Genomic DNA, 16,437 nt, shown 5'->3' on the forward strand with positions numbered 1-16,437 from the left:
ACGGACATTGCTAAAATTTTAAGCAGATCAAGAACACACATAATTTGTTGGGTCTAAAATAAATATTTCAATGAGTTACAAACGGAAGGACAAAATTAATATCCACTCCATACTAGGGATGGCAAATGATATAAAAAACCATAATAAAAAAATAAAAGACCATTTTTTTTGATGTATGCATTTGTTTTGAGTATGTATATAAAATAAGATTTAACAAAAGAAAAAAAAATAGCTTAAAAACAAAACACTAAGTATTTCAATATCCTTAAAAACTGTACATAGAAAGTAAATTAGATTAAACGTCTTCTGCTTTAAAAAAAAAAAATATATATATATATATATATATATGTATGTTTTGTTGTATGTATATATAAATCTGATTATTTATATATTTATAAGTATATAGAAGTAAGTTGTTGTTGTTGCTGTGGTTGGTTTTAGTAAGTATGCTGTTGTGTTAAACATGTGGTTGTGATTTCTTCATCTTCTCATCTCATTTGTTGTTGCTGTTGTTGTTGTTGTTTTTGTATACATATACATATTATTTGTTTGTATATAGTTTAAATTTAATCTGTATATAATCATAATTTGTATATATATGTATATATAGAATATGTAATTTCTTTTTTTTTGTTTCTCTCTTTTTTAATATATTTATAATAAAATCATTTATGTTTTATTCCGAATTTTCTTTTTCTTTTTTTTTTGCTTTTTTTATTTAATTATAATTAATTAAGTTAATTATTAGTAATATTTGTGTGATTAGTATTAACAGTTGTTGTGTTATTTTGTGGCTGCATTTGTTGCTTTTGCATTTGCATTTGCAGCTGTTGCTGTTGCTGTTGTTGCTCTTCGAGAGTTGGAATATTATCTTGTAGTTTCAGGACTTGTAATCTTGGATTATAATACCCGGCTAAATAATATGTATCATTATTATCGTATATCGATTGATATTGCTTTGAATCTGCTCCGAACTTATTAAAATAGCGAGCAAATTGTAAAACTTCACAGCGATGTGATATTGTTTGTACATCGTTTTCATCCTCATGCGGCGATTCGAAGAGAGCACCCTAAAAAATAAATGGAAACAATTAGAAAGGACATTATTAAAAAGGAGGTCTCCTTTTGTTGTTGTTGTTGTAAACTTACTGGGAATTTCAATTTTGGACATCCCGTTGTCTCTTCGGGATGATAAAACCATCGCACACGCACAATTTTATTATTGCATGAATTCTCCCACATTGATTCGATGCGTCCAATATAGGGACGATCCGGTCGTCCAGTTGATAAAAATACTGCACAATCCCCAACCTGAAATGGATGCGACACAAATCGAAATAAAACGAAATTAGTGGATATCTAAATGATATTTAAAAATTTAATATTTAAAATGGAATATGGGACTTTTTAGTGGTCCTATATAAATGGAGATCTTCAAGAAATGTCTTAAATAAAACTCCTTCTCTTTTTATACCCTACACCACAAGGTGGTCAGGGTATTATTTTTTTGTGCATTGGTTTGTAACAGGCAAAAGAAAACGAGATCGACCCGTAGATCCTTTTGATGATCTGCATAGAATCACATTCTGAGTCGATGCAAGCATGTCCATCCGTCCGTCTGTCCATGTTTTTTTGTAGACAAAGCATAGTTCACAGAGTTCCCTGGACTCGACGAGGTGAAGCGATTGGCACCCCTAATTATCCAGTTAATGGACTGATTCACCGCAATGGACTCCCTAACGCTGGGGTGTTACGTAAACCATGTCCTTCAGCGTTCCAAAGTTTGCAGTCAGGGTACCGACTGTATTCGAACTTTTGCTTCCTCGATACCTGGGCGCCCTGACGAGTAGCAGGCTTAGTTACCAAGTCCTTACCATGATAGGGAGGCTATGTCATGGTGGACATCGTCAACTCCATAGTCCACAATTTTTATGGAGAACAATAAGAAAAAACACAAAAACAACAAAACCAAATCCACACACATTTTCAACTGCCTCGTTGGTGGTATCAATCCAGGACACCGCCACGGACTTGATTTTAAATGAGGTTGGCGACTCGGCCCTATTAACGTACCTAGACGTTGTATGTGAGAGCATACAGGGACAGAGCGAACAGCTGTCAGCACTTCTTGAAAAAAAAAAACAGGATCCTGAGGTTTAGCCAAGAGAGCGTTCCATCTGGCTTTGGGAATGATTCACCTCTCTCAGATGAGAAGCTCGACGTCACTGTCATACCTTCATCTCAGAAAAATGAATCAATCCAAAAAGCTACGGAGAACTCCCAGACCGATGTCCAGGTGAGGTTGACTCAAGAAATAGATCCATCGGCATGCGCCGATGCGTTCAACCCTCGGATGCAGGTACTTCACCAACCAATAACACAAACAACCGCAATGACTCCAGCTCGAAGGAGGGTAAAGCAAGAAGGGGTTACAAGCGGTCAGTTAGATACTGTAAGAGATTGCTCGACCGCGACCCTCTACAAATTACGGAGAGGGAAAAAACCCTAATCAAGACGAACCGTAAGGCAGTACGGAAGTTCGAGAAGAATCATCCGTAATGCTCCCTTGAAAAGTAGTTTGTCTCTCTACTAACCGACCCCATCAGGTAGGCGAGTCCAGTTGGGGACAAACCTTCAGACGAGGGTAAAGCGGAGAGCAGCAACATTCCAGTTGTTGGAATTACAGCACCAGCTGTTGCACCATCGACGAAATCCAAAGCTACTTCCGTTGATACAAGGGCAAAGAAGTGCAAAAAGCAAAATAAGTTGGAATCTGAAGGAGTCGATGCCTCTGCGGAACCGAAGGAGACCAACTCCTCATCTCGTCCAACGATAAAGAGGGGACGGTTAATTGTGAAACCACAACCCGAGGCTAAGAAACCTTCAAAAGGAAACCCCTCTCCTCTCCTCCAACAGCTGCGCTATTTACCACCATCATCGGCAAGATAGTAGTGGTTGGTACGATTCAATCAGCTTCTGTAGACCCTAAATCTACTAAAGCCAAAAATTAAATCTAGCAGGAAAAGGAAAATCTCCCAAACTATCTACCCGGATAACCTCCGTGTAGCAGTCATTGGCCGTGCTGAGCCGGTAGACAAAATCAGCGAAAGTCGGAGGTTGCTAATTGAGGACCGTCTGAGGTAGATGGACAATATCGGTCCACTCCTTCTGCTACCTTGAACTGCTACCCTACCATGAAGCTCATAAAACGCGAAATTAACACCCGATTCCATTGGCACATCACAATATTTCTATCAACACAAGACCTGTTATAAAGGTTGTAGAGATCGGACCATTCCTTCCAAAACGATCTTTGTTTGAAAATATTTTTGTCGTACCTTTCCATGACAGTGGGAAAAAACAGCCCCCCAGGTCTGATTTGTTTCAACCCAACCTTATTTATAAAATTATGATTTGAAACGCTTAGATAAAATGTGTTTGATTTCCGGCGAACCTCAACATAGATTGTCATACTCACAGTTATTGTTTCTTTTCCCCTCTTAATTGTCTTATAAAATTGCTTGCGAATGCGGCCCTTTGTACCCTTGCTGCCAGACTTGCAATAGGCTGTGCCCAGCCAGCCCCATAACTGGCGGTCGGGTAGGAAGGCGGCAATTTTACTACCCTTGGAACTGTTGTGTTCGACCATGTCATCAGCCTTAGCCTGGAAAGAGAAAAAAAGACGAAATTAATTAAAAAAAGTTCGATTTTTAAAAGAAACCTCAATTCCTACCTCATCAGAAACTTCCGACATTAGATTGGAAGTGCTCTCCTCCTCTTCCATTTCCAGGTGTTCAGTTTTGACTTTGACACTTTGTTGTGGTGTTGCTGCCAACGCCGGGCTGTGATGCTGATGATGTCGTTGGTGATTATTGCTGGATTCACGTTTAATGTGTGACAGATTCATGTTGTCATCCTCTTCTGCTTCGTCCTCTTCCTCCTCCTCCTCATCCTCTTCTTCGTCTTCTTCGTTCGGCTGAGCCTGTTCTTCTTCCTCTTCTGCTCCCTCGCCATCATCCTGATCGTCTTCTGGCGTGGCCCGTAATTGAGCATCTTCATTTTGAGTATTGTTCTGATAGAGTTTATAGTCTCCGCCATTCTCCAGCTTTTGTTTGCCATTGCTGGCGGTGTATCCGCTGCTCTCACTGAGAATATGTTGAGGAGGAATATGTCGTCGTTGCTGTTTATGCTTGGACGGGGTTGTTTCCTCTTTTGTTGTGCGTTCACTTTTCTTGCCAAACGATGTGGCCGCTGATGTACTGAACTTTTTCTCCATTTCCGAAACGATGCCGATTTCCATGAGATTTTTACGATGCTTCTTGTGTTTCTTGCGCTTCTTGTGCTTGTGGTGTTTACGCAAACTTTCAGTGGATTCCATGGACGATGATGCTCCCACTGCTGCCAAAGTCAGTGTGGTGGTGGTGGTGGCGGTAACGACGGCAGATGATGAGGATACATTTGTGGCAGCACCCCCACCCACACCATTTGTTGTGCTGACCACCACAATCTGCTGGGCTTTCTTCTTTAGACTCTTGTTACGCTTCTTCTCGCTACGCTTGGCGGCAAAGATTTCCATTGCATTCGCCTGGTGATAGTCACGATGGGATCCATTGCTGGTTATGCGCCGCTCATCATCCCGGCCATTATCGGCTGTGGCGGCCGTCGCAGCATCGCGACGTTGATGGTGATCTGAATCATTATTGTTTGTGGTTTTATTAGCATTGGCTTTCTTTTGTTTGCCTAAAGAGTAGAGGGGATTATCGTTGTACTCTGTATGTGTTGTGGTTGTTGTTGTAGTTGGGTTTTTGTTGTTGTTGATAGATTTGTGTGTATGTGTTTTTGTGGGTGTGAATTGGTGTTGTTGTTATTTTTTTGAAGGAGTAGTTGGAGGATTAGGAGCAGTAGATGTAGTAGTAGTAACGGTAGAAGATTTTTGTTGATTTGGAGACAACAGGTCAGGACAGTAGTAGTAGGAGTATTTGTTGTTGTAGTTGTTGTTATAAAAGAAAAACAAGAAATAAAAAAGATAAAAACATAAGAATTTTGATTTTTCTAAATTCGAGACAAAACAAACAAATAATCCAACTTAAACTGAAATGCATACCCCAGCAGCAATTTTGTTTTTTTGATTTCCAAGAAAAAATATTTGAAAAATTTAGTAAGGATACAAAACTGTTGTTGTTATGTCAAAAAGTCAATAGATCCCCTGAACTCTTTCGTTTTTTATCAAAAAAACACAAATTAAGAAAAATTAATTATCTCCCCTTTTTTTGGGAGTAGAACATTCATTCTCTTGGGATAAGTGTAAAAATATGAAAAGGCTTTCCGGCATGCAATTCAAAATAGCTTTTTGTTCGAATTTATATCTAGGGTTCACCGGGACTTACCAACAATGGGATAATCACTGAGCAGATATCTTATATTCTGTAAGCGGATCCGGCCGCTGTCGCCATCATCGAACTCCACACTAACAAATTCTTGTGACGTCACATCATCATCGGAAGACTCACTTTCAATGGCCCGTCCCGGGTATAGGCAACGATACTGTTGACTCCAATAGGCACAGAGACGCGTTCCCACAGGTACATCATCCACCGTCTTGGGTGCAACTTCCAAAATCTTGAAAATAAAAGAAATTCGATATTAATTTTGAAAAACGAAAAAGATATACCAAAATATGAAAATATTGACTTTATAACAAAAATTTATGTTTTTTTACAAAAAATTTGGTAGACTACCATATTCTACAGAAAAGTTTGTCGATAACAAAATTTTTTATAGAAAAGTTTGTCGATAACAAGATTTTCTATAACAAAAATTACAGGTAACAAGAATTTCTATGGTAAATAAATAGAAAATATTAGCGATAACAAGATATATTACCGATAACACGATTTTCTATAGAAAATATTACCGATAACAAGGTTTTCTATAGAAAATATTGCCGATAACAAGATTTTCTATAGAAAATATTACCGATAACAAGATTTTCTATAGAAAATATTACCGATAACAAGATTTTCTATAGAAAATATTACCGATAACAAGATTTTCTATAGAAAATATTACCGATAACAAGATTTTCTATAGAAAATATTACCGATAACAAAATTTTCTACAGCAAATATTACCGATAACAAGACTTTCTATAGAAAATATTTCCGATAACAAGATTTTCTATAGAAAATATTACCGATAACAAGATTTTCTATAGAAAATATTGTCGATAAGACGATTATCTATAGAAAATATTACCGATAACAAGATTTTCTATAGAAAATATTACCGATAACAAGATTTTCTATAGAAAATATTACCGATAACAAGATTTTCTATAGAAAATATTACCGATAACAAGATTTTCTATAGAAAATATTATCGATAACAAGATTTTCTATAGAAAATATTATCGATAACAAGATTTTCTATAGCAAATATTATCGATAATAAGATTTTCTATAAAAAATATTACCGATAACAAGATTTTCTATAGCAAGTATTACCGATAACAAGATTTTCTATAAAAAATTTTACCGATAACAAGATTTTCTATAGAAAATGTTGTCGATAACAATATTTTTTATACGAATGTTGTCGATAACAAGATTTTCTGTAGAAAATGTTGTCGATAACAATATTTTCTATAGGAAATGTTGTCGATAACAAGATTATCTATAGAAAATATTATCGATAACAAGATTTTCTATAAAAAAGATTTTCGATAACAACATTTTCCATAGAAAATATTGTAAATAAAAAGTTTTTCTATAGAAAATATTGTCGATAACAAGATTTTCTGCAGAAAATATCACCGATAACAAGATTTTCTACATAAAATATCACCGATAACAAGATTTTTTATAGAAAATATTACCGATAACAAGATTTTCTATAGAAAATATTACGGATAACAAGATTATCTATAGAAAATATTACCGATAACAAGGTTTTCTACAGAAAATATTACCGATAAAAAGATTTTCTATAGAAAATATTACCGATAACAAAATTTTCTATAGAAAATATTACCGATAACAAAATTTTCTATAGAAAATATTACCGATAACAAAATTTTCTATAGAAAATATTAACGATAACAAAATTTTCTATAGAAAATATTGCCGATAACAAAATTTTCTATAGAAAATATTACCGATAACAAAATTTTCTATAGAAAATATTTCCGATAACAAAATTTTCTATAGAAAATATTACCGATAACAAAATTTTCTATAGAAAATATTGTCGATAACAAAATTTTCCATTGAAAATATTGTCGATAACAAAATTTTCCATTGAAAATATTGTCGATAACAAGATTTTCTGCAGAAAATATCACCGATAACAAGATTTTCTACATAAAATATCACCGATAACAAGATTTTTTATAGAAAATATTACCGATAACAAGATTTTCTACAGAAAATATTACCGATAACAAGATTTTCTATAGAAAATATTACCGATAACAAGGTTTTCTACAGAAAATATTACCGATAAAAAGATTTTCTATAGAAAATATTACCGATAACAAAATTTTCTATAGAAAATATTACCGATAACAAAATTTTCTATAGAAAATATTACCGATAAAAAGATTTTCTATAGAAAATATTACCGATAACAAAATTTTTTATAGAAAATATTACCGATAACAAAATTTTCTATAGAAAATATTACCGATAACAAAATTTTCTATAGAAAATATTGCCGATAACAAAATTTTCTATAGAAAATATTACCGATAACAAAATTTTCTATAGAAAATATTTCCGATAACAAAATTTTCTATAGAAAATATTACCGATAACAAAATTTTCCATTGAAAATATTGTCGATAACAAAATTTTCTATTGAAAATATTGTCGATAACAAAATTTGCTACTGAAAATATTGCCGATAACAAAATTTTCTATTGAAAATATTGTCGATAACAACATTTTCCATAGAAAAGTTTGTCGATAACAACATTTTCCATAGAAAAGTTTGTCGATAACAAAATTTTCTATAGAAAAAGTTGTCCATAACAAGATTTTTACATTTGTCGATAACAACAATTCAACCGATTACAATATTTTCTATAGAATACTGGTAGACACCAGAAGAGTAGTTTGAAAATATTTCAATATTAAAAACTATCGATAACTTTCCGAAAAAAAGGTATTCGATAACAAATAATCTCGATAATTTTTCCCCCAACTTACCGTATCCTTGAAAATCTCCTCGCGGGACATAATATGCGATTTATTGCCTCTCTCACCGTCCAAAGTTATGGCATAGACATCTGGTGGCTGGAGCGGTTTCATGATGCCAGCATAGAATAGACCACCCATATCGGTAAGTACTCGTGTCTCCTTGCGGAACAAATGATCCTGGGTTAACATAAGCGTTCGATCGATTGGATTCATTTTTCGCATGGAAGAGGCGCCGGATGACGTCGACGACGACGAGGAAGATGTCGATGATGTGGTGGTGGTGGATTTTGAAGGCGCCTGCTGCAAAGCACTTTCAGTGTCCGTTGACATGGAACGATGTCCATTGTGATTATCACTGCTGGACTGGTGAAGATTGTCGTCGTGATTGTCTTCCTCCACTTCGTCCTCTTCAGCACCACTGGAACGTCTTGAAGACTGTGAACTGCCCAGCTTGCGTTCTTTGCAGACAATCACATGGCACAGCTTCTCGGAGGAGGCATGTTTTTGGGCTAGCCTTAGGACACTAGTTGTGTTGGAGGACCTCTGATGCTGCTGCTGTTCACTTGTGGCAGCTGCTGCCAGACAGCTGGGCTCCAGCCGAAGCGGCTTGTAGATGGCGGTACTATTTAGATTGCTGTTTGGATTGGAGGTGGCTGTGGAGGTGGTATTATCATTTTCTAATTCTACTTCGGGAGGTGGTGGGAATTGAGGATGGTTGTGGTGGTGGTGGTGATGGCTGGCCGACTTGCTAGAATCGGTGGCAAAGCGTATAAAGCTGGAGGGCGCCAGATAATTGGTGGTCGTCGAACATGTCGTAGAGGTTTTTGTTGAAAAATTACCAAATTTATAATCACACAGGGGTGCGGATGTCAGCGACGAGGTGGTAGTGGCCCCAGCTCGCTCACCGGCGGCGGCTACCAGGGAGAGAGTGGAATTACCCACCAAAGATAGCTGTTGGGTGGCCGCCTGCAGCTTGGAACATTTCTTCTTTTTCTTGTTCTTGGATATTTCATCCAGCTTACGTTTCTTTTTGCGGTACTGCCTCGTGATGTCGGCCAGACGCATGCGCATGCTGCTCTCCAGTTTGCTAAAGATTTCCTGGGGCGTAGGCCATTTGCCACCCATGCGCTGGTAATTGGGATCAACACAATTCTGGAAGGCATTCTGCAGCTCCTGTTGCAGCTGCGGATCATCGAAATCCAAGTCACTGGCCTGCACCTCTGCAGCTGCTGCGAGCATTTTGTGGCGTTTCTTCTCCTTGGAGTATTTCTTTTTGTTTTTCTTGCCACATTTTTGAGATTTCTTGCTGCTGCTGCCGCCGCCGCCGTTGGAATTGGAAGAGGATGATTTCGATGAGTGTTTGGAATGTTTGTGCTTCTTACGTTTGACGGGTATGTCGAGAAGCTCAGAGCTGTTGGCATGACTGGCATAACAAGTACCACTGGTGGAGGGTAGCTCCAGCGTATCCATGGAGGGAAAGCTGGAGTTTTGTGAGTCCACTTGGAAGCTGGCGGAAGCTGGTTTTACAAAACCCGTAGAACTTTGAGGGAAGTTTGTAGAGGTAGAGGCAAAGCTGTGAGGTGAATCATTGGAAGTGGGACGATAGAAGCCATTTGCGGCATTCGGATGTAGGCTGACAACAACACTGCTACTTTGGACTTCTTCTTCCTCCTGTATGCGTTGTTCGGCCAGAGCACATAATAGTTTGAGGCCACCCAGCGGTTCCACCTCATTCTGCTGGATGGGAGGTGAAGATGCCGTGAGCTGTTGTTGCTGCTGCTGTTGATGTTGGGGTAGGGGCGAAGTGGGGGCGGCGGGGTTATAATGTTCATGGTTGGAGTTTAAAACTCCCGTATGTAGTTGGTCACAGTTTGTAGCTTGAGTATCCGCCAGTGGGTTGTAGGAATTTGATTCCATTACCGTGGTGGAATAAGGGGGTTCAGCTGTAGCATGGCACATATTTTGATCGATTATTGGATCCAGGGGTTCTTGTTTGACGCGTAGACACGCACCACTCTTCACCAGGTTACTGGTGCTGATGTTTGACAACAGCTCCAGACCGGTTAAGTCCTCTTGGCGCACCGGCATTGTTGCAGTTGCTGTCGTTCCCGCCGCTGTTGTGCTGCTGCTTATCAGAGCCGGTGTCACAGAGGTTTGACGCCCATCTTTGAATTCCTCCTGCAATTCTGGACAGTCGGCCTTTAAAGCCGTTTTCAATTGATAGTTCTGCTGTTGCTCCAGTTCCTCCTGGTCTGCCGCCATTCTTTGTTCCTCATTGTGGACGTTATCTGCATCGGCATCCTGATCTTCATCGGGCCGCAAAGTTGTGGAACTTTCCACCCTGGGACTGGTTGTGTTCGGCCTTTGGGTTTTAGTCAATTCCAGTGGCTCCTGGGCCTCTGCATCATGGTACAGTTCATCGTTTTGTGTTAACGGTGGCGTACACTGGGCCGTGGTGCAGGGTTCCATGGAACTAGAGTTGGGAAGCTGGGATGATTGATTCAGGGGACATGAGGAGTTTTCATCTTCACTGCACACCGGTGTATCGGTTTGTATGTTGACATCTTGCATTTGGGGTGGGGCATTAGGGGGATTGTTGTTGTTGTTGGTGGTGGTGGCAACTGCTGATGGAATGGTTGTGGGAGGAAGCACTGGATTTACAATTCTTGGAACTCCCACAACGATTTGGGGTGGCGTTCCATCCAAATTTGATTTGAAATTTAAGGCCATATCATCGCCCAAGGGTGTGGGAGGTCCATCGATAGGTGTGTTGTTGTTAGCATTGTTGGTGGACGCCATTGTGGTGGGGGTACTGAGAAAATTTGTATTTGTTGCCAGGCTAACACTAACTTGCGGCGTAGTGGTGGTGGTGATGCTGCTGCTATTGGTGGTCGGGACACTGGCACAGGAGGCGGCCACACGATTTAGGGTGGCCGAAAGATTGAGCAATGCTGGCGTGGGTGAGGATGTGGAAGCTGCCGCATGAAACAATAGCGGTGGTAGTTGAGGAGTACCCGCTGCAGCCGCCGCCGCTGCTGCGGCTGCCGTTTCCATTGTGGCCGAGGCTGGTGGTGTGGGCAAACGCATCAGATTTAAAGCTTGAGTTGTGGACGCAGGTAATTCCAACAGATTCGTTGCATTTGAATTGGCCAGTTTGTCACGACCATCAAGGAAATGAGCGGGCGGTGGCGGAATTGCTGGCACACCCAGTGTGGCTGATGCCGTCATTGTTGTGGTCGTTGTCTTGGAGGCGGCCGCTGCCATAAAATCCCCACCACCACTCCAATCTTCCAATTTCAATGCCGATGGAGGTATTAACAATGGATGGGGCGGCGGTGGTGGTATGGTCGGCGGGTGTGAAGACGCTGCCATTAGTGAGGCTGGTGCTGAAGCTAAAGCTAAGGTGGCATGCGGTCCAGATGCATTGGCCAACGTTTTCGTTGTCTGACTTCCGGCTGTCTTTATTACCTGACCCGTATCATTTATACCCGGCGGCGGTCCTGTGCTTGCCGTGGCCAAACTCATAAAGCGGGTTGTGGTCGACGAACTGCTGGAGGACGAACTGAGTGTGGTGCCGGAGGCAGCGCCCGATACAACACTACCACCTAAACTTAAATTTATCGAACTACTGGTGCTGTTCGTCTGCTGATTATGCTGGCACAGGGTGGATGTGGCTGCAGCAGCTGCTGCTGCCGCCGCCGCTGCCGTTAGATAATTCGAGCCCAGAAACTGCAAGGACGTAGCATAGGGTTGGGCTGCTGCTGCCGCTTGCAGTGTCGAGTGCGGACTCATGGAGGGAAATATGAAATTGGGCGGCGGTTGTAAAGTGGCCGGCGCTGTGCCCTGCTGTAGGTAGGAGGGCCAGACAAAGGCCGCTGCGGCCGCCTGTTGGAAGGGATCTGTGGGTGTACATAGAATTGGAATTGAATTTGATAATCCTTGGACTTTGGTTTGCAATCATTGATATTCACAGAATGTCACAAGCGGAACAAAAGTGAAATAAAATGAATTGTAAGTTTTTTTTGGTATTTTTTTGGATTTTCAGATTGATTTGATTTGATGTGGTAGGTGGGTGGGTGGTTGATTGGTTGTGGAACGGATTGGTGGTGAAAGGTTTGAGATTGTGGTGAAATGTTACAGGTCGAGTGTATGAATGGGTCAGTCAGTGTGATATGATATGGATATGGAAGCGAGACAGTGGCAGGCAGCATTTTGTGTGTTTGTGTGGGGTGAGGGGAAATTTTGCGTTGAGGGGAGAAGAGAGAGAAGGGGAATTTAAGCAGATTAGTTTTAATGTTGCACACAATGTAAACAAAAATAAAGTTTCATTTAAAAGCTGAGAAAAGCTGATGTATGAAATCTAGAGTTAAAGAGGTGTGGGAGAGAGGGGAGAAGAGGTACGAGTTTTGTTTTACACAAAACTCCACACAAATCTCCCCCCACCTTCCCATGCTCTACAACTTGGAGAAATACCCACCTAAAGACGTTGCGGTTGCTGGCAATAGAACAACTTGGCCACGACTTGCCTCTCGCGAGTATTGTAAACCTACAGTGGCGGGTGACATCGAAATCACGGATTCTATGGGAAGCGCATCTGAAACAAAAAAATGGGACAAATTTTAATGTGAGGAATAATAAATTAGTCAATGGGAACTCACTTGGATATTGCCAAAATGTTGACGAGGCCCGATTAACACTTTGCTGCAAACTAGCCGCATTCAATGCCAACTCATCTGCAGTGGCTGAACTGGTCATTAAATCACCATTTCCGGTAAAATAGAAATTGCCACAACCGGTGCCAACTCCACCTGAAATAGAACGACAACAAGGAGAAGAAAAAGAAACATGAAATCTATGAGAAACAAGGATTAAAGAAATAGAAAAATTAAAATAAAGTATTAAATGAAAAAGAGATATTATTAAAAGGTGCCTGAAAGTATGCAATAAAACATACTTTTTAGCAGAAATTTATATTTCGGTCAAAAAGAGTTTGTCGGGATTTTTTAATAAGATTTATGGGCTATAATTGAGGTTTTTTAAAATATTTTTTAAGAGCCATCCCATTTTTGAAAAAAATTGAGCATTTGAGTTTCAGGAATAATTTTTTAAGAGCCTTAGACCAATGATCGTGGATTTTTTAGAAAAAATTTAATGGCTAAACATGGACATTTTTAAGAGCCAAGGACATAAACGTGGATTTTTAAAATAATAGTTTTTGAAAGACCCACAAGGATATGAAGTTGGATTTGTAAATAATTTTTTAAGGACTCTCAAGGATATACACGTGGATTTTTTTAAAATCATTTTTAAAGGAACCACAAGGATATAAACGACGATTTTTTTAAATATTTTTTGAAGGTCCCACGAAGACATAAACGTGGATATATATTTTTTAAAATAGCCTGAAAGTATGCAATAAAAATATACTTTTTACGAAAGTTTTATATTTCTCAGCCAATCTGGACTGTTTTTATAAATTTTATGAGTGGTGTTTTAGTATAATTTTTAAAGGGCCATCGCGATCTTCTAGCTCAATTTTGAGGTATCCGGAAGCTGTAAAAGGGGGGATTTCAAGAATAACTTTTAAAGACCCTGCAGAGCTATAATCGTAGATTCTTACGAAATTATATTGGCTTCTGGATAAACGAGGATTTTTGAATGTTTTTTTTTGGAAATAATTTTTGAAGGACCCATATCCTTTAAACGCGGATTTTTTAAAACATATTTTTTTGACGGACCTTAGAAACGTGGATTTGTTAAAATAATTTTTGAGGGACCTTATAAACGTGGATTTTTTTTAAATATAATTTTTGAAGGACCCATATCCTTAGAAACTTGGATTTTTTTAAAAATAATTTTTCAAGGACCCATATCTTTAGAAAGGTGGATTATTTTAAAAATAATTTTTTAAGGACTCCTATCCTTAGAAACTTGGATTTTTTTAAAAATAATTTTTAAGGACCCAACGCGGGTTTATTAAAATATACTTTTTGAAGGTCCCATATCCTTATAAACGTGGATTTTTTTAAAATAATTTTTGAAGGAAGCATATCCCTAGAAACATGGATTTTTTAAAAAATAATTTTTTAAAGACCCATATCCTTAGAAACTTGGATTTTTTAAAACATAATTTTTGAAGGACCCATATCCTTATAAACGTGGATTTTCTAAAATAATTTTTGAAGGACCTTATAAACGTGGATTTTTTAAATAATTTTTGAAGGGCCTTATAAACGTGGATTTTTTAAATAATTTTTTGGGACCAATATCCTTATAAACGTGGATTTTTTAAAACATAATTTTTTAATGACCCATATCCTTATAAACGTGGGTTTTTTAAAACTTAATTTTTGAAGAACCCATATCCTTATAAACGTGAATTTCTTAAAACATAATTTTTGAAGCACCCATATCCTTACAAAAGTGTATTTTTTAAAAATATTTTTTTAAGGACCCATATGCTTATAATCGTGGATTTATTATAAAATAATTTTTGAAGGGCCCGTATCCTTATAAACGTGGATTTATTAAAAAATAATTTTTGAAGGAACCACAAGGACATAAACGTGGATTTTTTAAAACAAAATTTTTTGGGGGTTCCGCAAGCATATAAATCTAGATTTTTTTAAAAGTAATTTTTTTGGGGGTTCCGCAAGCATATAAATCTAGATTTTTTTAAAAGTAATTTTTTTTGAGGAACCTCAGGAATATAAACCCGATTTTTTTAAAAATAACTTTTAAAAGGACCCTAAGGAATATAAACCCGATTTTTTTAAAAATAACTTTTAAAAGGAACCTCAGGAATATTCAGGGTGAGATGAAAAAACTGCAACCAACTTCAAACTGCTGTCATTTCTAAGCCACCCGTCCGACAGCTGTTCAAATTATTCCAGTGACAGCTCATTATATTGTTTACAAGCGTACAAAAGCATTCTGGTGAGAATTTTCCAGAAAATATATTATCCGTAATGGATTTCAAACGTGATAGTATGATTTCTTTATATTTGGCGGGAAAACCACAAGTGGCTATTATTAGAGCACTCCAGAATTTAAATGTGAATAAATCTTTTGTGTCTCGTACCATCGCTCGTTACCGTGATAGTGGTAACGCAGCCTGACATCAAGGAAGTGGACAGAAGAAAACAGCAACATCCGCAGAAATGGTTCGAAAAGTAAAGAAGCGAATTGATCGAAACCCGCGGCCGAAAATGGCTCGTGAGCTGACATATCACAATTTTCCATTCGGCAAATATTGAAAAATGGGATCGGTGTAAAGCCATTAAAATTCCAAAATGTGCAAGAACTTACACCGAAACAGAAAGAAAATAGACCAAAATCCCGCAGAGCAACATTCGGGCAGCATGCAATGGTTTAATTGGCCGTTTGAAGGCCACAATTCGTGCCAAAGGTGACCAATTCGAACAAATCTAAACTTATTCTAAAATTTGATGCTATTTCCGACATTTTTTGCTTTCATTCAATAACATTTAAAATATATAAAAATTATGGCGTTCGACTTTGTTGAAGTTTTTTTTATCCCACACCCTCCAGAATATTTTTGCGAAGCAACTCTTTATCTCTTTGAGTTCTTGCACTTTTTGGAATTTCAATGGCTTTACCCCAAGCTCATTTTTCAATATTTGCCGAATGGAATATTGCGAATATTTTTTGGCGAAAATGTCAAAGATAAAAATATTCTAAATCAAATTTCATTACGAGCCTCTGAATAAAAGAAATGTGTAAACTTCATAGGTATCATAAAAAATATCAATTTTGGTTTATTTTTTTTTATAAATTTCGACCAAATTAGCACTTTTTCCGAATTCGCTGGAAATTTTCTAATAATTTCACTGTCCAAAAGCCAATCTGGTTTATGGGAAATTCCCAGTGAATTTGATGGTTTTCGTCACAATTTCAATAATAATTTTCCATTTTTTTTATTTTGAGTTCTTCTTATTATAAAAAAAATCCTGCTTTCTGATCCCCTTCCAATGTCTCTCAATCAGTAAAATCTTCTAAAAAATAGTTTTAATTTCAAAGTTAAAAGTTCCTACCTCAATGGTTCATGTTGAAATGCCCTATTTCTCGCGCGCTCCCTCTCTCCCCCTCTCGTATGCAATTGTGTGTTAATTATTCCCCTTGATTTAACATTATAAATATTAAACATTTTAAATACACACATACACACTTCAATATACAACAATATACCCCAATTATATGCACAAAAGTATGCAATGCCATA

The 16,437-nt window shown here is 38.0% G+C and overlaps 1 protein-coding gene across 2 annotated transcripts in view; it reads right to left on the reverse strand.

Annotated features, from left to right (window-relative positions):
• Window positions 1-329: 329 nt before the first annotated feature.
• Window positions 330-16,437, reverse strand: part of LOC101891914 (protein winged eye) — a 150,864-nt gene continuing 134,756 nt past the window's right edge. Inside the window, exons 4-11 of one of the 2 annotated variants that reach the window (XM_005178167.4) lie at window positions 12,854-13,003; window positions 12,673-12,789; window positions 8,205-12,094; window positions 5,388-5,619; window positions 3,734-4,770; window positions 3,479-3,664; window positions 1,150-1,311; window positions 330-1,070 (exon numbers count right to left, since the gene is read on the reverse strand). In XM_005178167.4, the coding sequence (XP_005178224.1) occupies window positions 738-1,070; window positions 1,150-1,311; window positions 3,479-3,664; window positions 3,734-4,770; window positions 5,388-5,619; window positions 8,205-12,094; window positions 12,673-12,789; window positions 12,854-13,003 (6,107 nt within the window). In that variant the 3' untranslated portion in view covers window positions 330-737. Of the gene's footprint in view, window positions 1,071-1,149; window positions 1,312-3,478; window positions 3,665-3,733; window positions 4,771-5,387; window positions 5,620-8,204; window positions 12,140-12,672; window positions 12,790-12,853; window positions 13,004-16,437 lie in introns of both variants that reach the window. The other variant, XM_020034949.2, reaches the window with a different exon arrangement.

The sequence above is a fragment of the Musca domestica genome, unplaced genomic scaffold (assembly GCF_030504385.1).
Source record: "Musca domestica strain aabys unplaced genomic scaffold, Musca_domestica.polishedcontigs.V.1.1 39, whole genome shotgun sequence".
NCBI classification, from domain to species: Eukaryota; Metazoa; Arthropoda; class Insecta; order Diptera; family Muscidae; genus Musca; species Musca domestica.